Below are 26758 nucleotides of genomic sequence, written 5' to 3'. Positions count from 1 at the left end.
TGCAGGAGGTACAGATGGGCACAAAATCATGTTGCATGGACACACCAGGATTGGCATAGGGTGGTGTTTACTGAGGTATGTTTGATCTGTTTGACCTCTGATAATGGCAGACAATGTTTTTGGAGGGAATCCGATAATGTTGCATGCCTCCCACAGAGTCACACGTGTGCAAGAAGGATTTTCTGGGGTGGCTTTACATGTGGTCACCTTACGCCTTACACCACTCGTGGTTGTTCAGAGCACCGTAAACACTACAGTAGAGAAATAAGTAGCGGATCTATATCCTAAGCACTTTGGAGAAGATTTCAATGTTAATGGACAAGAACAAGCGTGCCCATTGTGCATTTCTTGGATAAACCTTTCTTGCTGTTCCCCAGACATGACCACCATCGACCATGCCTCGGATCAATTAAAACGTGCTGTTTCTGGACGTTTAGATCAACCATGTACTTTGCCTCTTGAATCAGGGCCATGTTTTGTTTTCTTGTAAGTTGATAATTTATTTCAAGTACAGTAATAAAGCATATAACATTTTACCACACGAACTCCTCCTTCCCCAGCAAAACTACTCATGTTGTGGAATTACCAGTTTCTTTAGTTCTGTATGTTACTGTATGGTATATTGTGTCTTTTGTTCCAGTCTGTGTGTTTGTTAACCACGGTTGTAACTGTGGACCATACTTGGATCCTCGCAAAGTGTCTGAATTACCCATGGTATACACAGCCAAGAGTATCAACAGGATTTTGAGAGAATGTGTCCAGTCGTTGGTGGATGCAGCATTGGACCAGAAGCAGATATTTGGACTACTTAGGCAAGGAGAAGGCAGGGTTATAATCACAGGTAATGATTATTCTGAATATAGTGTTCCTGGGGATTAAATTGTGTTGAACAGTCTGATTATTTTTACCAGTGTATAATTCAGTGTACTTTCTCAAAACACATTACATAGTGACATCTCTGTGTTCTCAATAAGTTTCAGATATAAAAGGTTCCATTTTCATCACATAATACTGTTCATCTATAACATCCATGCATCTTGTACCGACATCTCTGTATTTTTACTGTGATTTAAAATGTATATTTTATGTTTACATTATAAAAATTATAATTTAATTTGACTAATACTTTTCTATGTCATATAAAGACGGTAAAGGTCACGATTCAGTTTCTGTCTGTCTTGCCATGGCAAGGATTCGAGTGACAGGCTCAATTTCTGTATGTGATTGGTTCTTACATGGGTTCAAGAATATTTTAACATCGGGGAGAGATTATTTTATTTGAATAAGAAAAGTGTGTATGATCTTGGTAACATTTATCTAAAACAGATTTATTAAATAGAAAATCATCACCACTGATCTGCATTTAGGGCATAATTTTTAAAAGTTTGGAATTTATCAAACATCTCCCTTGGTAAATTATTCCAATCCCTAACTCCTCTTCCTTCCTTCCTATAAGCAAATATTTGTCTAATGTTGTCCTCTTGAATTTCAACTTTATATATATTGGGATCTCCACTACTTTTAAAAACACCATTGTACCCCCTGTCGGTGGGAGACGCAGATGAAGAAGATGAAGGGCCCCAGCAGCTGTTAACTTGGGAGCGTGGGTTGGCGAACACGGGGCCCTTAGCTGAGTCCTGGCATTGCTTCCACTTACTTGTGTCAGGTTCCTCACTTTCATCTATCCTGTTCGACCTCCCTTGGTCAACTCTTGTTCTTTTCCGACCTTGACGGTATTAGAGCATTACATAAAATCAGCTTCATTGTCCGTATTGCACTTACACAGATTCACAACTCAGTATTTTTTAATTTCCACCTTGTCGATACACTAAATTGAAGCGTGCAGTCGAGTAAGGAACTAAGTCAGATTTTGCTACTTTTCAGGAGAGCAAAAAAACTGATTTTCTTCGACACGCTTCAATGAATAGTTCCCATTATTTTATGTAATATGTAGATCAGTGATAGATATGTAACGGAGGTAACAGGAAAATGTTCAAGAAAAATTTATAAATTTTATGACCGTTTGAACTTTTTTTGGACTTCGTTCCTTTCTCCAATAATACCGAAAAAATTTTGAGTTTGGGAATAAATCTCTCATACAAACTACACCAACATTTGTTATATATTAAACATAGCATAATGCAATACATAAGCACTGTTTACAGTTTATCCAACAGAAAAAAACAGGGAAAACAAATACAAATGACCTTGAAGCGCCAAATAACTACAGTATTACCACCGAGACTACTAACCTAAGGGGAATTCATTGGCTGCGAAATAATGTCCAAATAAAATGCCAAAGCATCCTCATCTGCAACATATTTCAACAGTTTACGCAAGTCCTTTTATCTTCTCAGCTTTTATTGGAACCCCACCCTCTGGATATGCTACCATTGGCTGCAAAGAAAATGTGCAAAAGTTACCTTTCCCAAGATGAAACGTATGTTTCACAATGCTGTTTATGAAGGGAAGTGCTACAAGAACTCCTGGTTTCTCTGCCCTATATCTGTATTCTTTGAACGAGGAAGGAGAAAATGCAATCTTTCCAGCACGAGGAGTATTCTTTGTCGATGTTTCAGCTGATACAGTCACTTTTTTTAAAAACTCAGGCCACCACTTGTCAAAATTAAATACTGTACTTGAGTCTACTAACTTAACTGTAACATTTGCTTTGCTGTTTACAATAATTGCCATATACTCTTCGATAGTATAAACTCTGTCTACTTTTTTAATGTTTTTCTTAAATACCCCAAAGTCCCTGTCGCATGGTAGGAATGAATGACCCCTCTCGGGAAAGTACTGTCTAATCTCCTTAAATCGATTTGAAGCTGCCAGGCCTAGCATTAGTCTTATGACCGTATAGTTCTTATTTTGGCCTGGAGAACCATCAGAGAAAACGTGTAACTGGTCAACATTTTCTGACACAAATTCGTCTATATAATCTTTCAGGAAAGAAGCAACTTCATTTGCACCCTTCTTTCCTTGGCCTTCATGATACATATACACAACACACTTGTCCGTTGCAAGATCATGAATACAAAACACATTCACCCACAACTGTCTCATGTAAAACACTTCTTGCACCGGTATGTGTGGCAGGGGCAGATTTTACATAAAGTCAAAGGCAAGACCTGTCACTTTGTCATTTGTTCTGCATAGTGTTGCAACTTCTTTCAAAGACCTGTAGAATTTCCTGCTTCTTCTTTTATGAACATCATATTCAGCCTGAGCTGCACGCTTTGCTGATTCACAAATATGTGGACTCCTAAGTTTAGCTGTGAACTCCTCACATTTGCTGCAGACATCGATCTGTGGTCGTCCGAATCGGTAGTTATAATTCTCAACAAAATAAGTCCTGTAGAAGCTGTACTTGACTCCACACTCCGGGTATTTTGTGACAAACATGTTGTGCATTTCTTTAATAGTTAAGCGGGCATCTAAGTAATGCACTTCTTTGCCTCCATAATGAGTCCGTTTCAGAGGGAATGATTGAATATGATCGAATATCAGTTTAGTGACATCTTCCGATATCTTTCTGGTATTTGGATTGGTTCCTCTCTTGTCCCTGGGAATTTCTCCATGAAGAAGAAGCATTGTGATACAGAATACTCTTTTCTGAGTGACGGCATGCATGCTCATAAAAGCTGAACGACATACCTTCTTTCTATTGTTGCCATCCATAACAAAGTAAGTGAAACTTGCTGCTCGCTGCTTTGAATTTTCATTCCTCGGTCTTCTGGTCTTAATTTCATTCTTCTCGATGAGGCGCTGCAAGTGTAAATCTTGTGCATCCTTACTGGGAAGTTGAAACTTGGAGAGAATGGACATGCGAGCCTCTTCGTTGATAATCTTAAGGCACTTCTTTCTGCATCTAGAAGAATAACATATTATTAATACTAAGTATAAATCTGTACCATACATATTGTTATCCAAAACAAGAGTAGAAAGTTCGGTTGCATGTTAGAATATTATTTACTAAACAATCCCTAGTAATACTTCTCAAGCTCCTTACTTACCTGCAGTCAGAACCGGTTTCTTTGCCTTCCACAACTCTCCCACGTTTATTCACATATGCCAGCCCTCTGAGTCTTGCGTGTTTCAGAACACTATGTTTATGGCCCTCAGGCTGTGCTTTCCTTTTCTGAGTCATATTCTCAAACATAATACAAAGATCACTTTGTCATCCACCGAGATACAAACTGAAATACTGTACACTATAACCCACCATGTACCGTACAATTTCTGTTTCCCTCCAGTATGTTGTCCTTTGTGTTGTACCAACGCCGTAAATTGAAATATCCCCTGTTGTACCTACATCGCATGCAACGTGCGGCAAAGAATGGAACTAAGTCATGAATAGCAAGTGGTGAAGAAACGCACTAAGTCATCGACTTAGTGCGTTTCTTCACAATATGCCTGATGTCCATCCACTCTTTCTCCCACAAGGAGAAGGCTGACTTATTTCTTTCCTTTACCAAATGATAGGTCTTGGTTATGTGAGGTAAATGAGGCAATAAAATGAAAATGGCTGATTTTGACTTAGTTCCTTACTCGACTGCACGATTCAATTGCTTAAGGCAACATCTATACTATAATATACGAAACATATACCACTTTTAACCAATAAGTTGCCTTAAGCAATTTAGTGTATCGACAAGGTGGAAAATAAAAAATACTTAGTTGTGAATCAGTATTAGAGTATTCAAGGCTTAGGGAGTCTTTCATTTTCACGCCCTTCGTTGCCCTTGCCTTTCTTCATCCGTATTTTTCGAAGTGACGGATCCCTTCTTTTTTCTCTCTCTACCCCGTGTGGGTGAGGGATGCAAACGAAGAATGCACTCACGACACGACTAAAAGGGGCAACCAAGGGATGCTAGAATTAGAACCATGAAACTATTTGTGATTAGTACCATCACACGGGGAATGTCATGGGTCATCTTTACTTGCGAATAGTACCACTATGCATTACAGAACTATTTAAAATATTTTTATTTGAATCCGCCTTGTCAATACACAATAGGTTTGTGATTAGTAGCAGCAGAGAGCAGTTCACTGTGGGTTTCCAGTACCTGTGATTAGTACCACTATATGTGGAACATCACAGACTTACGTTGCCTGTGATCTGTACCATTATGTGAGAAATACCATGGGTCTGGGCGTTGCCTGGGATTAGTACCACTATATGAGTGACACTGTTGGTCTGCGTTGCCTGTGATTTGTACTCACTACAGTATGTGAGGAACACCACGGGATAGTACAAGTCTCTGTGATTAGTACATGTACACCTATGTGAGGTGCACCATGGGTTAGCGTTGCCTACGAGTGGTGCCATTATGTGAGAACCACCATAGGTCTGCTTTACCTGTACAATGTACAATACTTGTGAGTAGTTGCAAAATGTTTGGAACACCGTGAGTTTACGCTACCTTTGATTAGTACCGCAACTTGAGAAATACCATGGTTCTACCGTGACGAATAGAAGAACCAAGTTGAAGAGTCGGTCGTTATAGCATGGTAGGTTGTGGCCCCACCACTGCAAGCGATTCTGTCCAACACGTGCTCCAGTAGTTCCGGCAAGCCGAGTATAACAAAGTGCGGGAGACGTTACTGTGCAAGATATTTCAGTCAATAAATTGAATTTTCTTTGCTTTGAGTTCCTAAATTCAGTTCATTGTGTGTTGTGTACTTAAAGCATGTATCTTATGTGGCTTGATTAAATTAATAGTTCAACATGCCGTACTGTTTTGTGCCTGGCTGTAAGTTAGGCTATGGTAGTGTAGTTAATGATATGCGATTCTTTTCACCACCTAAGGATAGAAATAAATCTAAAAAACGGACCAGAGCTATTCCACGAAAGGATACTGAGTTAACGCATAATATTAGAATTTGTCAAGTTCATTTCTCTGATGATTTGATTGGAAAATCAGATAATTTTATAGTGAATGGTGAAAAAGTGGCTATCTCTCATGTGAGATGGAATTTAGATCCAGGAGCCTCACATTTTCCCTAACTTGCTGAAATACCTTTCAAGTGAGATTAAGTCCCGTGAAACTTCGAACAGGAAAAATAACCTAGACACCACCAGGAAAAGAAGAAAGAAGATGGGAGTATAGCAGTGAATGGAGAATTAAAAGGTCAGTCTGATGTTGATAAAAATTTCTGTTATTCTAATATACTTTCTGATGCCGAAAAGGCAATATTATCGCTCAAAAGGCGCCTAAAAATGCTGATCGAAATTTACAGTTAGATCCCTATAAAGCAGGCTTAAAATGTCGGAGGAAATTGCAAACCTAAATGGGTGATGATCTTGACCTCGTCTGTTAATCAGATGCGAATGTTAGCCCGGAATGTGGAAATGCATAACAAGACAGTGAAACGATCAGTGGAAACTTCCATTAAGCAAAAATTTGTGGTTCAAGATGCAGTAAATACCGAAGAGTCAAAAACCTCTACCTGAATTTGGTAGCGCAGTTCGAAACTTTTCGATTGAGAAGTGTTTAGTGTACCATTTGGATGGATACGTTGTTAATCACTCTTCTAGATTTATTAAGTGTTCGCCCTGTGCCCACTCTCTACGTGACAATAATCATAGTACATTTTCAGTTCTCACCGAAATAAAAGAGCAATAATGAAGTGTTCTTAACATGTCCTTCGGAAAGTATATGGGAAAACTGAACTCAAAATCGATGTGGGGCGAAATATTTGTTGATTGTATCAATTCCATAGACAAAATTTCAGTTGATCCTTCAAGAGGTGGCTGTTGTCTTCAGCATGTTATGGATATAATCCCCAGACCTATATGAAGTGCCAATTTTTGTTCGGAATGAAAGAAGTCCGGCAAGATTTACAATGCATGTAATAAACTTCATGGTTGGTCCGTATTGAAAATTGTATATTCATTTGAAACAATTAAGTTTATTGAAGTGGTCAACCTATTCAATACAGTATTGTCAACCTAATTAAGATGTACAATCTCGAACATCCGCCAAATCTTCACGCAAGCTTTCATAAGTTCAGTAACCGCCAAATTGAGTTGACAAGTAGAGTAAAGAGTTTATAGGTGTTGGTTTAAATATGCTGGGTGTTATATGTTACTTATCTGTATATGTACACTCGAGTAACCTCTGCTTTTTGCAACATGTGATGAAAGTTATAGCTCTTATTTCCGAGTATGTTTTTCTTTTCGATTGTACTTTGCCATAGTATTGCAGTTGTAATCTCTCATTGTTTTTAAAAGACAGAGTATATAGTTACGGAGTATTATGTTTCCTGTGGCATAATTTCTAAAACCAACTGATCGGTATTGTGGACATAGCCCACTCTAGTGCTGCCTGGCGGGGCACACTTGAACTCGATGAGTCGTCACACTTGTTCTTCTATTTGTCATGGTTGTACTTTACTAGAAATAAGTGCCTTTATGAGGGACCGTTGACCTGGATATTGAACTGCTTTAGACAACAAGCATCATCGATTGGAAGCAGTCCCTTGGTCAGTAATATTGTTTCTGGGAAGGTGAGGCATTGCCGGTTGGATCCACTGATTGTTTTAAATTCATATTGTTAAAATTGTTGAAATTAAGTCCTACCCTGTATTCCTAAGACTTCAATTATGTCACTTTTCACTCATAGGATATAAACTTCCTGGTTCTGATCTGTATTGAATTGTAAGTACAATATAATTATTAAATTAATGTAGTAATGGTCCACCTTTCAGTACTATAATATGTAATATTCTAAATTACATTAATTAGGGGCTAGTTTCGGCTGGGGCGGGCCATCTTCAGCCTTAATGTTAAACATCTAATAACTAAACAAATGTATGTGCACACAATTGACATAAAACAAATGAAACAAATATATACAAATTGACATTAAAAACAGGGATAAAATTATGAATAAAATTTGAAAATAAACTAGGTTCTTACATCTTGAGTATGCTCATCATTGAGACTAATTTCAAGTATTAATTTATATACACAGAACTCTTAGTTCTAATACTGCTGATCATTAATATTTCAATAGTAAATGGGAACTTCAAAATTTCTTTAGTCGTTTCCTTGCCATTGAGTAGGTAATCGTGCACTGGTCAGACAAATCTACTCCTTCCATTACTGTACAGCAATGTTCACTCATTATTAGTTTGAAAATTATGCCCCCACTCTTATAACATATGAACGCCCGTTTTGTCTTTCCACTTGAGCGACCCCATCTTGTTCCTGTACCAGATGGAAAATTCCCCTTACTCCAGTTATTTCTTCTTCAAATCCATCAGTAGCCCCTTCCTATTTTTTCTGTTCCAATAGCATCTGTCTTCAATCAATCAGTCACTACTGATCTGTATTTAGGGCAGTCACCCAGGTGGCAGATTCCCTATCTGTTGTTTTCCTAGTCTTTTCTTAAATGATTGCAAAGAAATTGGAAATTTATTGAACATCTCCCTTGGTAAGTTATTCCAGTCCCTAACTCCCCTTCCTATAAACGAATATTTGTCCCAGTTTGTCCTCTTGAATTCCAACTTTATCTTCATATTGTGATCTTTCCTACTTTTAAAAACACCACCCAAACTTTTTCGTCTACTGTGTCCTCCTACGCCATCTCTCCACTAACAGCTTGGAACATACCACTTAGTCGAGCAGCTCGTCTCCTTTCTCGCAAGTCTTCCCAGCCCAAACTTAGCAACATTTTTTTTTTGTAACGCTACTCTTTTGTCGGAAATCGCCCAGAACAAATCGAGCTGCTTTTCTTTGGATTTTTTCAAGTTCCTGAATCAAGTAATCCTGGTGAGGGTCCCATACACTGGAACCATACTCTATTTGTGGTCTCACTAGAAACAAATATGCTCTCTCCTTTACATCCTTACTACAACCCATAAATACCCTCATAACCATGTGCAGAGATCTGTACCCTTTATTTACAATCATATTTATGTGATTACCCCAATGAAGATCTTTCCTTATATTAATACCTAGGTATTTACAGTGATCCCTCAAGGGAACTCTAACCCCATCAACGCAGTAATTAAAACTGAGAGGACTTTTCCTATCTGTGAAACTGACAACCTGACTTTTATCCCCATTTATCATCATACCATTGCCTACTGTCCATCTCACAACATTATCAAGGTCATTTTGCAGTTGCTCACAATCTTGTAACTTATTTATTACTCTGTACAGAATAACATCATCTGTGAAAAGCCTTATCTCTGATTTCACTTCTTTACACATATGATTGATATACATAAGAAAATATAAAGGTCCAATAATACTCCCTTGGGGAATTCCCCTCTAAATTATTACAGGGACAGAAAAAGCTTCACCTACTCTACTTCTATTTTCTAGAAACAGAGCCACCTATTCAGTCACTCTTTTGTCAAGTCCCATTGCACTCATTTTTGCCAGTGGCCTTCCATGATCTACCCCATCAAATAAATGCCTTAGACAGGTCAATCGCCATACAGTCCAATTGACCTCCTGAATCCAGGATATCTGCTATATCTTGCTGGAATCCTAAAAGTTCGGCTTCAGTGGAATAACCTTTCCTAAACGCAAACTGCCTTCTATCAAACCAGTTTTTAATTTTGCAAACATGTCTTATATAATCAGAAAGAATGCTTTCTCAAAGCTTACATACAATGCATGTCAAACTGACTGGCCTGTAATTTTCAGCTTTATGTCTATCACCCTTTTGCTTTATATACAGGGGCTACATAGCAACTTTCCATTCATTTGGTAAAGTTCCTTCATGCAAACAATAATCAAACAAGTACTTCAGATGTGGTACAGTATCCCAACCCATTGTCTTCAGTATATCCCCCAAAACCTTATCAATTCAAGCTGCTTTTCTAGTTTTCAAATTTTGTATCTTACTGCAAATGTCATTGCTGTCATAAGTAAATTTTAATACTTCTTTATTATTAGCATACCTGCCAACCCTTCCGATTTACCCGGAAACTTTCCGTTTTTAACTCTTCTTATTTCAAGTAACAACTCTCATTATTGTTCCGTATTGAAGATGACGTTATGCATAGATATCAAGGATAATTTAATAAAAAACCACCTATTCAATACTTTCCACGTTTAATGTGGTTATTATCTACATGATTTTATGTAGACTTATTTGGTCAGGTACATGTTTCACCCATTATTTTGGGCATCTTCAGCCTGTAAACAACCTTTAGGTCAAGGTTTGGGACCTTTTTAACCAATATAAACATACCAATATATACACTATATACAATATATACAAACATAAGTTAATACAGTTAAGTTTTTTTGGTCCTAATCTATCTAATATGAAAAATGTCCAAAACTAAAATGGATCTTCTTTTCGGTAAAGAGGATTGCATATCGGGGTTTATGTGACCCCTATATCATATTAAGTTCTTGACGTACCGTGTCTGGTGACAGGATGTGTCGTCAACAATAAGTGGAGATTTGAACTGATTGTAGGTTGGTCAAGATTGAAAATATAAATTTAAATTAAATGTGTGTTAACTTGGCAGTTCTATTCTGGTTAACTTAAAATGTTCAAAAATAAAAATAAAATGAAACGGATCTTCTTTTTTTAAATCATAAGTCTTGAGAAAGGGTGATATTAAAACTGGGGCTTATTTGACCCACGATTTTCATTTTCATGTTCTTGACGTAACTAATATTTAAATGTGTTGTCATGCACAAGTGGAGATTTAAAAGCCGATTGTTGTAGGTAGACTGGTCAAGAACGTTGTGAATGAAACTGTTAGCGTCTTGACTTGGGTCTCATGTAACGTCAAGGAATTGACAAGAGTACAATATTAAGCTGTTTCATAGTTTTAGGCTGCTGCTTAATTGAGAAGAAACTCCTAGACACTTGATACAGTCTTGTGTGAAAATTGTTCCCGTTGATGTGTTGCTTGGTCTTTGGGAGGGATCTTAAGAATATTTGTTCAATTAATACTAGATGGACCTGTCTGTTCCGGCAGATAAGACAGGCGCTGCTGTCCATCTCACAACATTGTCAAGGATGTTTTGCAGTCCCTCACAATCTTGTAACTTATTTGTTACTGTATACAGTATCTGCAAGAAGCCTTATTTTGTTCTTTACTCATATCATTTATATATAAGAAAATACAAAGGTCAGTAGTGCTGCTTTGAGGAACTTCTAAATTATTACAGGATCAGATAATCTTTTGCCTTTCTTAATTCCCTGAGTGATAGTTTCTAGAAGTGTAGCCACCCATTTATTCATTCAATTGCCCAGTCCTGTTGTCCTAAATTTTGTCAGTAGTCTCCCATGATGTACCCTATCAGAAGCCTTGAATAGATCAATAGTGATACTGTCCATTTGACCTGCTGAATCTGAAGTATCTGCTGTATCTGGCTGGAATCCTACAAACTGAGCCTCTCTTCCTGAACCCTAACTGGCTGCTATAAAACCAGTTAGTAATTTTGCAGATATGTTTAAGATAATCAGAAAAAATGTTTTTCCACAGCTTACATGCAGCATGTGTGACTGACCTTTAAAGAAAGATTCTGTGATAAAGTAACAAGTCCCAGAAATGTTGGACTCGAAGGCTTATTTTATAATAAAATTTAATTACGCACAATGTGCATGAATACAAGAGAAAATTATCAGACTTCCATACAGAAGTTTGTCAAAGATTCTGTCGTCACTTCACACTTCAAAACATGGTACCTTTCACAGAGTTCTCCACATTTCCTGCAATTACAGTCGCTGCATAGAACAATGAAACACTACTTAAGTATAGTGTGTGATGAAACCTCTGGACTGAAAGCCCAGTTACTAATTGTCTTTAATCATAACCTCCCTGGGTCTCTTCTGGGTTACTTGTTCATCACTCAGTTAAAACTCCTCCCATATGTTGTATTCCTTGAGTAGAAGTTAATTTATGAGGTTGTAACCTTTATTCCATGTAGTGAGTAAGATGTATGGGACAGGAGAAGTGCCATCCGATTTTCGGCAGAATTTTGTTATACCTATTCCCAAGAAAGCCGGTGCTGAAAACTACTGCACCTTTAGTTTAGGATCTCATGCCTGCAAAATTTTAATATGTACTATTTACAGAGGAATGAAAAGACAAGTTGAAACTGAGAAGATCAATTTGGCTTCAGAAGAAATGTAGGAATACTTGAAGCTATCCTGAGTTTACGTCTGATCTTAGAGGATCGAATTAAGAAGGACAAGCGTTCGTAGATCTTGAAAAGTGATTGGTATCTACAATCTGTATAAAAATCAGTCTGCAGTGATAAGAATCGAGGGCTTTGAGAAAGAAAACGCAATCTAGAAAGGAGTGAGGCAAGGATGCAGTTTGTCTCCCCTCCTTTTCAATATTTATATATAACAAAAAGTAAGAAAGTCAAAGAGGTATTTGGGGAAGGAATCACAATCTCAAGCAAAGGAAGTCAAAACACTGAGATTTGCTGATGATATTATTACTTTTTGAGACTGCAGAAGATCTGAAGAAATTGCTGAATGGTGTGGATAGACTTTGGATGAGTAGTACAAGATAAAAATAAATAAGTCCGCAACAATAGTAATGGAGTGCAGTCAGACAAAGTCAGGTCATGTAGGAAATATTAGATCAGGAAATAAAGTCGTAAAGAAAGTAGATGAATAGGGTAGTAAAATAACTAACAATAGCAGGAAGTAAGGAGGACATAAAATGCAGACTAGCCCAAGCAAGGAAGGCCTTTCTTAAAAAAAAGAAATTTGCTCACTTTGAACATTCATATAGAAATTAGAAAGATGTTTTTGAGGACTTTTATCTGGAGCATGGTATTGTATGGAAGTGAAACATGGACGATAACTAGCTCAGAAAGAAAGAGAATAAAAGCTTTTGAACTCTGGTGTTACGGTAGAATGCCAAAGGTGAGATGGATAGATCGAATTACTAATTAAGAGATACTGAATTGAATTTGTGAGAGGAGATTGATTTGGTTAAATTAGATGAGAAGAAGTGGTAGAATGATAGGACACATCCTAACAGACTCAGGACCTGTGCACTTGGTTTTGAGGGAAGTGTAGTCGGTAAGAATGGTAGGGGTAGACCAAGCTACGAATATGGCAAGCAGATTAGAGCAGATGTAGGGTGCAGCATTTACATAGAAATGGAAAAGGTAGCACAGGGTAGGGTGGCATGGAAGCTGCATCAAACCAGGCTATGGTCTGATGACTCAAACAGAACAGCCTGTCATAACTACAAAGAATTGAATTGGTGAGAGGAAATCGATTTGGCTAAATTTGACGAGAAGAAGTGATTATTATTATTATTATTATTATTATTATTATTATTATTATTATTATTATTATTATTATTATTAGTGTATGGCAAGGAAATTATATACATAATATACAATATATACACAGTAACAAAAACATTGATTCACTTCAGGCATTAGTGTTATATCTGAATGTCCAACTTTTCAATCCACTGTAGTGCTTCCGCTGTTGGAGACAGGAAGTCTTCCAAACTACCTGGATAAGCCCGCAGTTGACACAGAAGAAGTGATATAATGATAGGACACATCCTAACACACCCAGGACCTGTGCACTTGGTTTTGAGGGAAGTGTAGTCGGTAAGAATAGTAGGGGCAGACCAAGCTATGAATATGCATTGCCTACAAGATATACAAGGCCGGGAAGTGTGCGCTAGTTCTGAGCATAAGAACCATCCCCAACCAGGTTCGCAGTACCGTCGCCAGATGTCTCGACATTGTGCTATAGTTTGTATGTGTTGTAGTGTATTAACATTTGGAGAAAAGTGTTTTTAATATGTTTACGTATAGATTTCACTTATTGTTATTGTTCAAATGAACTCCAAGTAAATTTCATGTACACTATAAAATATGGTATATCATAATTCATTGAAGAAAGGAGAACATTGGAGTTTTCAATCGTTTCCTGCCAATCCAGTTTTAAAGGAGAAGTGGAGAACTGCTATGTCCAGACAGGGAAGCAAATTAGGTTCCCTTTGGTCACCTGAGATGTCATCCAAAGTCTGCAGTTTACATTATAAATATTGAGACTTCAGTTTATGGGCTACAGATTCATTAGATCACTTCACTGGCTCCGACATCTACATCAGAAGACACTTAAGAATTATGTTGGCTTTTCAATTGGAGATACTGGAATGATATCCCTCATTAAAGAAAGGCCATGAATTTGACATGCGTGGAGGAAACGTTAGGATCCCCTATCATAGATGAAATGTCTATCAAGCCCAGAGTACACTATAATCGTAATCTTGACCAGCAATAGTTTTGGAATTACTTGATGAGACGCTCGAACGTACGCTAACTAATCAATTTGCTATTATTGTATTTTCTTTCAGATGTACTATTTTAATTGGCCTAAAATATCTGCAAGTTTTATATTATATTAGATGCTATTAATATTAAGAATGCCACCATGCCTTTTCAGAGAAACCTGTCACTCTGGAGTTGTCTTCCTTGGCCAAGATAAGTGGTTATCTTGTTTGAGTTGCAGAAGAAAATTCCAATTGTGAATCATGCTTGAGACAGATATCTTCTGCCACTACTGACAGTCCACTGAAATGAAATGTCGTATGGCTTTTAGCGCCGGGATATCCCAGGACGGGTTGAGTCCTTATTGAAGTGCTCATTTAATTAATCAGTCATTTATTCATATATACAGAGAATATTTCATTTTATTAAATACTAGTAACTGGCAGGAAACATTATATTCAACAGCACATGTCGCAATTTCTGCAGGGAGCTTGGAGTTCAGGTTTGTTTGCTCGCCAGCTAAGTTTGGAAGGTGGAATTTTGACATGACGTACACAAAGCAGAACAGGGAAACAATAGAACTCAACGGACATTTCGGATGCCCAGCGAGAGGCTAGGGTCGCCTACGAGAGATGTTTGAAGTAAGCATCAAGTATGCGATGTGTTGAGCCAACGAAATGATAGAACATTTGTCGATATGGCTAGGCATTGGTCTAGGGAAGAATGGCCCCAATCGAGGATACGACGGTGTCTTCGAAGACGAATTAATAAAAACGATGACCACGTCAGTTAGTTACTCCTTTTATTCGGCGAAATTCTGTGCTGGTAACATCGTGAGAAGTTTTTATTTACGCGAGTGATTGTGTGGGGACTTGTAAAATTTCATTGGAAGACGTTCAGTCTGCATTTAATCTATTCAAGTTTTCTAATACTGGGAGAATGGCATTTAACTTACGATTACCAAAGGGAGAGAACAGTTCCATCTAATCATTTCAAAATGCATAGTAGCCTGCAATGGAAAATACGACATCACCTTTCTACACCTCGATAGAGACAAAAGGACTGATCCAAGTCTTTCCTGAAGGCATCATCATCATCATCGATATGGCTGGCTAAAAACAAGATGGGATCGGCTGTTTCCTGAAGACGAGCGGCGATAAGTCGACGAAACAGATGAGTACAGAGTTTTTCATATAATTATGTGAGTGTGAACGCGTTTAATGTTGCAAAAGGGGATAGGTTAGTTTTTATATTTAATTTCAGTAGATGTAGCTTTGTTTGGAAGGACTACGTCCTATTTAAAGTAAATGATAGGAAGCTTGTTAATGTAAATATAATTGAAGCGTAAATGTGGACCGTTCGCATGCGGTCGCAGCTTGCTGTCTTAAATTTATTCTGATTTATTTAGCTGAGTGGTAGTTTCTTATTTTAGCCTCATATATATTTTGATTTGTTGGCTTTGATGTTTGAGACGCAGTATACGCCTCGGGACTTAATTGTAAATGTAAATAAGGATTCAAATTAAAGTCAGGAGGAACTAGGTTGAAGTATTATTAATGGGAGCTCAAAGTGTACTGAAACATGCCGTCACGTTTTCTGGGATTTATTGCATGATGTGTGAATGAGAGTGTATAAGACGGTGGAGTGTGGATCCACAAATTTGTTAGCGTCATCTTCATGACTATTTTGTATATCTAGGTTGTAAATTAGTAATTGATTCACGAGTTCCGCGAATGCTGTTTCATATTTCGAGTTCCGAATATTAGAATAAAATTTCTGTAAAACGTATTATTATTATTATTATTATTATTATTATTATTATTATTATTATCATCCACACAAGTTTCTCGCTATGTAGGATTGAGATATTTCAGTAACTTTCCGATGTTCAAACATGATCGATTGTTAATGTGGCAATTTCTTAGTTTCAGTTTATCATATTTATTACAGGGTTGGCCACTTTATTATTCATGTTTACGTTGAGCACGAGTGCTTTGATTTGTGACCAGCATGGTCTTGTTTCTTTCCATGCGAGCGAATGTTAGACGACGTCCTGCATATTTCTTCAGTTTTTAGGCAACTTTAGGACATGAGATGTTATTTGTATGATCTTGAGTAAGATGACGTGTTCCTCATTTGAAAGGCCTGCATTTTCTTGTTTATACTTGCCTCGGGTAGACTGTTGAGCAGCGTGTGTAAAGGGTTGGACCTTGCAGTTTTGGTATTTGCTGCTTTATTTTTGGGAGATGTGGATTTCCACTTTGAGTCATTCCGCCATGTGTTGGGAGGGTGATATGTTGTCTACCGAGGAGAGTTTTATTTGTGCTGCCTATACTTGATGATTTCATTGTTTCTGTCCATGTCTCTACGGGTGTTGCAGTTGATGAGAGTTATATCGCGACGTTTGTTTCGGATTTGATTTTATGAAATAACCGCGCTGAGGAATATTTTGTGTCATGTAATCTTTTCCAGGATACAACGTTGAATTAGGTGTTGAAAGATAAAGCCTGATCTGTCATTTTTTTTATGAATTTGTGTCACGTAATTTCATTTTAGGAATCCACGTTGATTTGTGCTAGATAATGTAAAGTCCACCAGTTTATTGATTTTGTGTCATGTAATTAATTTCAGGATCCTACGTTGAATAGGAAGTGTTGCTTAAAGTGTAATTATGTTTCCTTATATTTCCATTGTGGCTTTCAGAGGATGCGAGTTGCGTGAATGCCGCATGCTTTTCTTGGTGAGCCCTGGAAAATATGATATCATGCTTTTGTTTCTTTGAATGAATATATTGCCATTTATATGATTTTGATTTTTGTGTGGTTCCGATCCACATTGTTTGTTATGCTCATGAGATTGCTCATGACTCGCGGGATGTTTTACCACTCAGCGTGTTCTATATGTTGTACAGTTAAGTTAGTTTTGTCCCCCCTTTTGCGCATTAGATCACGTCTTTTCTTAAGGTTAGGGACCCCACTGAAATGTCAAGAGTGCAGAAATGGGGAACGTACTCATCTACAGTTCATTGTTAACAAAACGTCAAGCCAGGAGCATGGTGCGAGCACGCAAGTCCATGTGTTAAAAATAATGGAACTTCAAGTTTTGATTTGATATGTTAAGTATGTGTGTCAGCATACATTATAAATTTGTTATTTTTAATAAACAGATTTCCCCCCAAAACTGACGTCATGCTTCACCTTGCTTTATTTGTAGTTTTAATTGACCTCACTGTGTCCATATTTAGTTACATGTTCTCCATCATGATCCAGGGTGTATGTATTTTAGGGCATTATTTTATCATAGTTTGGACTGAGCATACCTGGGATCGGCTGACTAGTCTGGGGCAAATTACCTTGATGGTAGAAACGGGGACAGGTTCGGCTCGCCAGGTGCAGGTCTTTTTATTTGACTCCCGTAGGCGACCTGCACTTCGTGATGAGGATGAATTGATGATGAAGACAGCACATACACCCAGCCCCTGTGCCAGGGAAATCACCAATGATGGTTAAAATTCTTGACCCTGCTGGGAATCAAACCCAGGACTCCTGTGGCCGCAGGCCAGCACGGTAACCATTTAGCCATGGAGCAGGACACAGTCCACTGATTTGCCTCATTAGGATGAAGGATTGTGGAGCATTATGTTACCCCTCAAGATAATTCGTTTACTTTCTGCAAAATATGTTGAATTTTACGCATCACTCCTTACAGTATCTGGGCAATACGAATTTAATTTTAAAAACTTAACGTTTTTGTTGTTTCAAAATTCATTGAGGCATTCAAATGTGACTAGTGTGATCAGAGAGCACTGACTGTAATTCTCATTACAAAACTTTTAAAACCAACACTCGACAATGAAGCTCATAAAACTAAAGATGCTCATGACTTGGTAAAGAACTTCAGGACAAAGCCTTTAAGTTGGAAGATCTTAAAAATGTGAGTGATACGAGCAGTGATCATGGTGAGTCATTTTAATGTATTACTTTTATTATTTATTGCACTTGACTTGGCCTAAAATAATTCCAAGTATCATTTAAATGTGCTCTACTTTACATCCAATCACTCTAAATAACATTTAGGTGGTCCTAACTTCATTATTTGTAGCTTTTTACGTCTTTTAAAACCAACGTGTATTGTTAATTGAATCTATTTCGCGCAAACAGCATAGCACAATGTCGAGACCTCTAGCGGACGTTCGTAGAACTACTTGCGACCCACATTTTTATCGGTCCACTACCTGGCCTTGTATATCTTGTAGGCAACGGAATATGACAAGCAGATTAGAGCACATGTAGGATGCAGCAGTTACTTAGAAATGGAAAGGTTAGCACAGGGTAGGGTGGCATGGAGAGCTGCATCAAACCAGGGTATAGACTGATGGCTCAAACACAACAGCTTGTCGTAACTACAAAGACGCACACAGGAGATGCTGTCAGTTGCGTACGCTGTTTTATTTACAAATCATATACACGTTATACACACACACACACACTAATGAACTTCTATCTTGAACAAAACACTGCTACAAAGAAGAAGGAGAAGACTACCACGGTAGCATGTCACCCAACTACCAACACAACAAAATCACAACATGAGTTCACACACTTGACTAACGACTTTCACTAACAAGTCTCACTAACAACTCTACACCATCTCTTTATATTCCTTACCTGGCCAGGCTTCTAGAAAAGTATGACACAACATGTTTCTCAAGTCTCCTATAACCTGTTTACAAATGAATAGAACATTCTATACAGCTCTAGTGACAAGATGTGTTGTTCTGGACTATTACCCTATGTTGCACAACATTACATTGAATTTATACATCATATTTACAGGTAATAAAAAGTTACATACTATTAACTACATCTTCTTACAATAAATAAAATATTTAATATACATACAGCAGATGTATCGTGATATAACCCCACATGTTTTGTTACACAAGATAGATCATACAACACACAAATAATAAATGATACAACCACAATTTATACTAAGTAAAGCGTGTACATAACTATGTAAATAATAATAATATTAATAGACGTAAACAACTTCATAGCCACCACAGCTCAAAGTCATAATAATACTAACCGAGCTCGATATTTTCACTATTGACCCGTGGGTTTGGAGAATTGTTTCCAAGTTATACTAGTCTATTACACTTGCATCAGTAACTCCCGATAACTTGAAACAGTTTCAGCAGTCTATCACACTCGTCGACTTTGCCTTGGTCGTAGATTATATCTTCTACTCTTCCTCGACGTCGCTGGATGTGCTCTCCTCCTCACCCTCAGATTGTCCCGTGTCATCAGTAGCCTCTCCTCCAGGTGGACCCATGGCAGTACCAGGCTTACTCTGTATTTGCAGCAGTTGAATGAGTCGCCGCCAATACTTATGTGTGAACCTTGACAGGAGGATTGGTCTTTAGTAAGTAGACACCATGGCCCAGCTGCTTATCGACCTCGATGGGACCTAACCACTTAGGTGCGAGACCTGCATGAAACCCTCCAATCTTTTTACTGACTGGGTGGTTATGTCGCAGCACTTGTTAGCCTGGTAGGAAGATCAGGATCTCTTCAACATCTTGAGCCTTGGCCTGGGTAGGGGATCACTTCTCGGCCAAAGCTTGCTTTTCCTTGATGTCCTGTTGCTGCTTATGTACAAAGTGTTTTTTATTATAAGTAATATAATGTCTTTGAACATAGTGTTATCAGCTGTAAATTCTGATTCTGAACTCCCAGATTTTAAAAAATTCCTCACTTCGCACGCTACTGAAAGAAATGGGTTTCAAGTTCGTCAGTGGAGATCAAAAAAGCAAAAAGCATTGTAGTGGACAGAGGTGATATTGTATTGTGGCATAGGCGTTATCTCTACAAAACAAGAGAATTTAGATAACGGCAGAAATTATGCTATTTGGACAAGATGTGGATTAACGAAGGGCATATAATATCAAAGGCATTGCAAGACACTATCATAATGTTGGAGAAACAGGCATTTCCTTCAGGTTTAAGCACAGGGTTAAAAAATCCAACCAGGAGGGGTATGCGACTAATAGTTTTACACATTGGAAGTGATGACAGTTTTGTGAAGGATGGTGATCTTGTGTTAGAGTCTAAAACAAAACTGAAACTGTCACGATGAAATGACTGGTGACATATTTAAATCTTGATTTGAAAGAACATTACCGAAGCTGATGCCTGGTAGTGTTATCATGTTAGACAACGCTCCTTATCACAGTGTGAAGATAGAACCTGTCCTAAACAAATCGTGGAAGAAAGCTGAAGTAATTTCATGGCTGAGAAGTAAAAATGTAACATGCAATGAATGACTTGTTAAAATCGAATTACTGAAGTTGAAGACTCACAGGCCTCAGTTCGAGAAATATGTATTAGTTGACCGATGTGTACAAGCAGGCCACACTGCCCCCGTATCACTGTGAATTAAACCCAGTGGAGATGGAGTGGAGCCAGATCAAACTTTGTCGTCTTCCTTCACTGGATACTTCTGAAGCACCACAATACTTGCATCCCAAATCAAGTACAGAAATACAATCATCTTCACTAGAGTTAAAATCATTTATAATTGCATTAATATCAGAACTGTTCAGACTACTTGAGTTTAGTGAGGCCATTTTGCGCCTTCCCAATGTAAAACACATCGCTTGATCTACGTTCTGCAGAATGCGAGCCTAAACTCGCTGAGAATAATATTCAGAAGGCCATGAATTCTCTGAAGTCTAGGTATTGCCCAAGAATCACAAAGTACTTAAATTCTTCCATTATAACACGTTATTCTTGGAGGAAGCATTATGTTGGAACACTTCCGACATTCAAGCTTAACAGAAAATCACGATGTTGGAACACTTCCAACATTCAAGCTCTAAGGGGTAGTATTACTTATGGTATTTCTAAGATATCGATGTTCTAGTGGTTAAGTGTAAGGGAGGGCCTTGAGCCATATCTTCACCACAAATAGAGACATTATATATCTATCTTTCTTAACCCAACAAAATTAATTTAAAAGCTCAGCTATAGATCACCCAACAGAGTTCTGTTTCTATGCCAGTAGAGTGAAACAGAATCTTGAAATCTACATTACTGCGGCAGCCTAAATGGCATTCAGATCTATAATGCTTACACACGGCAGCTGAGGCCATAGTGTTACAATTATTTTTATTTTGTTTGTTTTTCTGAATCTCATACTTTCCAGTCTGTCTGTGCCAATTGGAACCCCATATTAATCTAGAGTACTAAGTAATCGAATAACTGTTCTTTATTTTCAGCTGCTTTTGATAGCAAATCTGTTGATGTGCGGCTGCCACTTATAGAGAAGACTGCAGACCTCTGGGGTTTTCTTGAAATTCTCTTTGAAGAACTAATGTGCTGTGAGAATTTCTACACTAGCCGACCTCTGGTTGGAGTGTGTACAAAGTGTTCTAAGCAGTCTCCACCTACTATCATCAAGAGAGGTAAGATGTTAGTGATTTCTTATGCTTGTTCATGAAAAATATGCAAGTTTTCATTCAGATAACACTTCATAATCCTGATGAAAAGTCATAAAATTGTCAGTTTTCTCAAGAACGTGATTGAATCATCATTTTCTCTTATCCCAGATGCAGCATGGTGTGGACAAGTGTGATTTCTATCCATTTTTCCCTCTTGTTTCCTCCACTCCTTGTACATCCCATGTTCCAGACCAGGTCTCATTGCTTCTATCCAAGTCGTCCTTCCAGCCTCTATTGTCATTAATAATGTCATAGTTTACTTCAGCATCTTTCTTCACTGATATAATGTGTGCAAAATACCTCAGTCTTTTTGAGGTGGAATACGTCTATAGTTTTGAAACCTCACCTGATCTAGAATAGAAGACCCGAGCAAGTGGCTGTGCGGTTCGGGTCAGGTATCAGCTTGCATTCGGGAGATAAATGTGTGCGAACTCTACTGTCAGCAGTCATGAAGGTGATTTTGTGTTTCTCACGTTCACATCAGGCAAATGCTGAGGCTGTACATTAATTAAGACCATGGTTGCTTCCTTTCCATGAGTCAGTGGCCGCATGATGTGGTATACGTAGATGTCTGCTTGCATTCGGGAGATAGTGGATTCTGATGCAAGTGTAATGGACTATTAAAACTTCGAAAAAATTATCTTACCCATGGTTAAATAATGGAAATATTGAGCTTGATTATTATCATCATTATTATTATTATGACTTGTGAGGAATGGCCGTGAAGTTGTTTACATCTCTTAGTATTATTATTTATGTAGTTACGATTTTATTTGATACAAATCGTGGTCTTATTATTTGTGTGTTATGTGTGCGGTTATGTTATGACACGTCTGCTGTATGTATATTAATAAGAGTTTATTTACTGTAAGAACATATAATTAATTGTACAAAATTTATTATTACCTGTATATGATGTATAATTCCAATGCAGTGTTGTGCAATGCAGGGTAATAGTCCAGAGCAACACACTTTGTCACTAGAGGTTTACCGAACATTGGATCCATTTGTTTGGAGAGGCTAGAAATTACGAGAAAACATGTTGTGTTATATTCTCCTAGAAGCCTGGCCAGACATTGTATATAAAGAGGCAGTCTTGGGAGTCAAGTATGTGCGCTTATGATGTGATTTTGTTGGGTAGGTAGTTGGTTGACATGGAAGTGTTGCAGTTCTTCTCCTTCTTCGTAGAAGTCAAGTGTTCAAAATGGTGGTTTTCTGATGTGTGTGTATCATGTGTATATAGTTTGTAAATAAAATGGTGTACACAATTGACAGCACCACATGTGTGCATCTTTGTACTTACAACAGTACCATATATACACTAATAATCTCTGCATATTTTTCTTTGAAATTTTGCAGCTAAAATTTGACTTGAGGGTATTATTTGTGTCAAGGTTGGTACAGTGCTCTTGAGAAACAGAAATCTGGAAGTTTACGTTCTTCCACCCATTCTGTTCCTGCTACAAGTGAGAAGTGTGCCACATATGTATCGTGTCACTTGCTTGGCATCAAATTTAATTAGTAGGACGTGTTTAGGATGGCAGGTGATAGTTCTTGACGTAGGTCATTCGCAGCTAAGGTAAAGCCCCACATTACTGAAGAGACAGAGCTAATTGGTACAATGTGGACAGTAGTTGAATACATGATTGGAGGGAAAATAATCCTTGTCTTGAACAGACAAATAGTAACTGCCGGGAGCTTTGCAGACAAAAGGTGAAACCTTCCAGAAATTGAAAGAGATGCAAATATGTGGCTGAAAGGAGAGAGCTTGGATGCGTGGAAACGAGTGAAATCTGTTAGCAGTAGCTTTATATATTACAGACTGTAACCATTTCTGAACGTAAATGTTACGGGGTTGTAAATGTTCCTGACCAAGGTATCTTCAGTTTTGATACAAAAACTAGCATTTTGCGAAGAAAACATTGTTAATTTTTGCAGATTTTGTTATTGGTTAGCCCCAGTGAAATTCATATTTACTCATGCAGATTGGGGTAATGTAGATCACATGGCAGTATATCTTGAAATGCTCATAGACTGTACTAATGAAGATAATAACGTGATGGGTGTGCTTCATAATTATTTATTTGCTTATTTATTTATTTACTTATCTCTTTAGCATATGGTTTTTAGTGCTAGGATCCAAGGTACGTGATGCTGATTATTCTGTTTGACACCCATGGGCAACTTGTGTATCTGCGTGTGAGATGATGGTGATGATGATGATGATGACGACGAGGTATGGAAAGGATAAAACCCAGTGTCAGCACATAACCTCCTCCTGTCGAATAACACCAAGAGGCTGCAAATGATAATTTTGCTTATAACACTAAGGGATCTGCTCAGTGCTTAACATCTCCATCTGGCAGGCAAATTAGCAGCAGCAGCAGCAGCAGCAGTGACATATGCCCTCATTCCATACGGACATATTATTAGGTTTGGAATGGTTCCCCCCTCCACCACCATCACTCCTACCCCTGGCCAACATTCTAATTCTTTGTAATTCGCATGAAGATATGCAGTGCTGGTTTTCCTACCAGAGCTGAAGTGGTTTTATTCAGAAATGGTTTCAGCCTGTAATATTTGTGTTCAGGAACAGTTACAACCCATAATATTTAACTGATTGGGCTCGAACCAATGTAAGATCATATAGACATGATACCTAAACGGTCATGGTCACCAGCTGAGCTGTAATTTATTGTATTGTAGTATTTCTGGTTTTCATTATAAATATTGAACAAAACTGTGCAAATACACTCACCAGCACAAAAAAATACAGCACTTCAATTCCTTAAAATGAGATTAATTTTAAATTTCAGTCACTTTTATGATTCTATAGTAATCTACTATTTTATGATAAAATATTGTAGTATTAATTCTTTTAGATGTTTGACACAGAAAAACAATTTCTTATAAAAAAAATGATTCAATTAAGCCAGAGATACAGAGGTAACATATATGGATTCACACTTCAAGCAAATTTGAGAATGCTCATCATGTTAATTCACCTTTGTTTTGGTTTTCTAGACTCCACACTTCACTTCACAGACTTCTTTTCTCATCCTCAGAAGTGTGTATCACCTGCTCTTGCATAAATCATGGCATCCAACCTTTGAGGCATACTCCTGATTAACGTTATCCACTTCATCCAAGAACTGTTGCACACGTCTTGTAACATGTGGGCGTTCATTGTCCTCCATTAACCCCTCAAGCCGGCAATTTAATCCAGAACTGCTCACTTCTCACGCAGTATTTAACTTGAATCTCAACAGAGATATGGACACCAATTTACCAACTGTCAATTGGGAAGGTAATGCGAACGACGGGAAGCATGACGAACAAATGGCAAATAAGTTAATATGGGAAGGGCACCTGATTCAGAAAGTGATGGAACCAACTAGAGGGAAGAATATTCTGGATGTGGTGCTGGTAAAACCAGCTGAGCTCTATAGAGAAACCGAAGTAACTATGATCGGTGGAAAACAGTAAATAAAAATGTAAACAGACTCTGAGATGGGTTTAAAGCAATTGTTGAGGAATGTGAAAAATAGGTTTGTACCTTCAAAGGTGATAAGGAATGGTAAAGATCCACTATATTTAACAGAGAAGTAAAGAGACTAAGAAGAAGGTGCAGGTTGGAAAGAAATAGTTATAAACGGCTGTAGATGTAAGGAGTAATTGAAGGAACTTACTAGGAAATTGAATCTAGCAAAGAAGTCAGCTAACAATGACATGATGGCAAACATAATTGGTGGCCATACAAATTTTAGTGAAAAATGGAAGGGTATGTATAGGTACTTCAAGGCAGAAACAGGTTCCAAGAAGGACATTCCAGGAATCATTAATGAACAAGGGGAGTGTGTATGCGAGGATCTTCAAAAGGCAGAAGTATTCAGTCAGCAGTATGTAAAGATTGTTGGTTACAAGGATAATGTCCAGATAGAGGAGATGACTAATAGTAAAGAAGTATTAAAATTTACCTATGGCAGCAATGACATTTACAGTAAGTGAAAACAAGAAAAGCAGCTGGAATTGATAAGATTTCTGGGGATATACTAAAGACAATGGGTTGGGATATAGTACCATATCTGAAGTACTTGTTTGATTATTGATTGCATGAAGGAACTTTACCAAATGAATGGAGAGTTGCTATGTAGCCCCTGTATATAAACGAAAGGGTGATAGACATAAAGCTGAAAAGTACAGGCCAGTAAATTTGACATGCATTGCATTTAAGCCCAGGGAAGGCATTCTTTCTGATTATATAAGACATATTTGTGAAATTAATAACTGGTTTAAAGGTCACATTAGACTTGCAGACAAGCCCCTGGAAGTAGTGGAAATGTTTAAATACCTGGGGAGTGAATTAATGGAGAATGCTCGACTGGATGCAGAGATTAGTAAAAGGATTCAAGCTGGAAGTGTTTCTATCATAGTGTAAGAAACATGTTATGGGACAAAGATGTGCCAACGGAAGCAAAGGATACTATGTACAAGATGTATTACGTAGCCATAACAACTTACGAAGCAGAAACTTGGACAATGACAAAGAAGGATGAGAGTCCAATACAGGCAGCCGAAATGAAGTTCTTGAGGAGTATGATACAGAAGAGTAGAAGAGACAAAATAAGGAATGAGAAAATCCAGGAAGAAATTGGAGTGGAAAAAATGAATGATAGAATAGAGAAGGGCTGACTAAGATGGTTTGGGCACATAAAGCAAATGAGCGACGAAAGAACGCCAAAAAAGGTGATGGAAATGCAAATCCAAGGAAGGAGAGGCCATGGACGACCACGATTGAGATGGAAGGATACCATCCAACGCAGCATTATAGAAAGAAACCTGGACTGGGGCACAGTGTTGGAGGAGGAGTGGTGGAAAGACCGAAGAAAGTGGAGAGGAACCATATTTGCCCCTACCTGGCTACAGCTGGATAAAAGGAAATGATGATGATGATGATGATGATGATGATGATGATGATGAATAACTGGTTTGATAGAAGGCAATTTAGGCTT

At 37.9% G+C, this 26758-nt stretch overlaps 1 protein-coding gene across 3 annotated transcripts in view; it reads left to right on the top strand.

Annotated features, from left to right (window-relative positions):
- Scm (Polycomb protein Scm) overlaps positions 1 to 26758 on the top strand; it is a 478066-nt gene that overhangs the window by 364352 nt on the left and 86956 nt on the right. For all 3 annotated transcript variants that reach the window (XM_067142594.2, XM_067142591.2, XM_067142593.2), the window contains 2 exons: positions 641 to 841; positions 21525 to 21710. In XM_067142594.2, the coding sequence (XP_066998695.1) occupies positions 641 to 841; positions 21525 to 21710 (387 nt within the window). The remainder of the gene's footprint in view (positions 1 to 640; positions 842 to 21524; positions 21711 to 26758) is intronic.

This window comes from Anabrus simplex, chromosome 3 (genome assembly GCF_040414725.1).
Source record: "Anabrus simplex isolate iqAnaSimp1 chromosome 3, ASM4041472v1, whole genome shotgun sequence".
NCBI lineage: Eukaryota > Metazoa > Arthropoda > Insecta > Orthoptera > Tettigoniidae > Anabrus > Anabrus simplex.
This window is presented reverse-complemented; position numbering and strand designations above follow the sequence as displayed.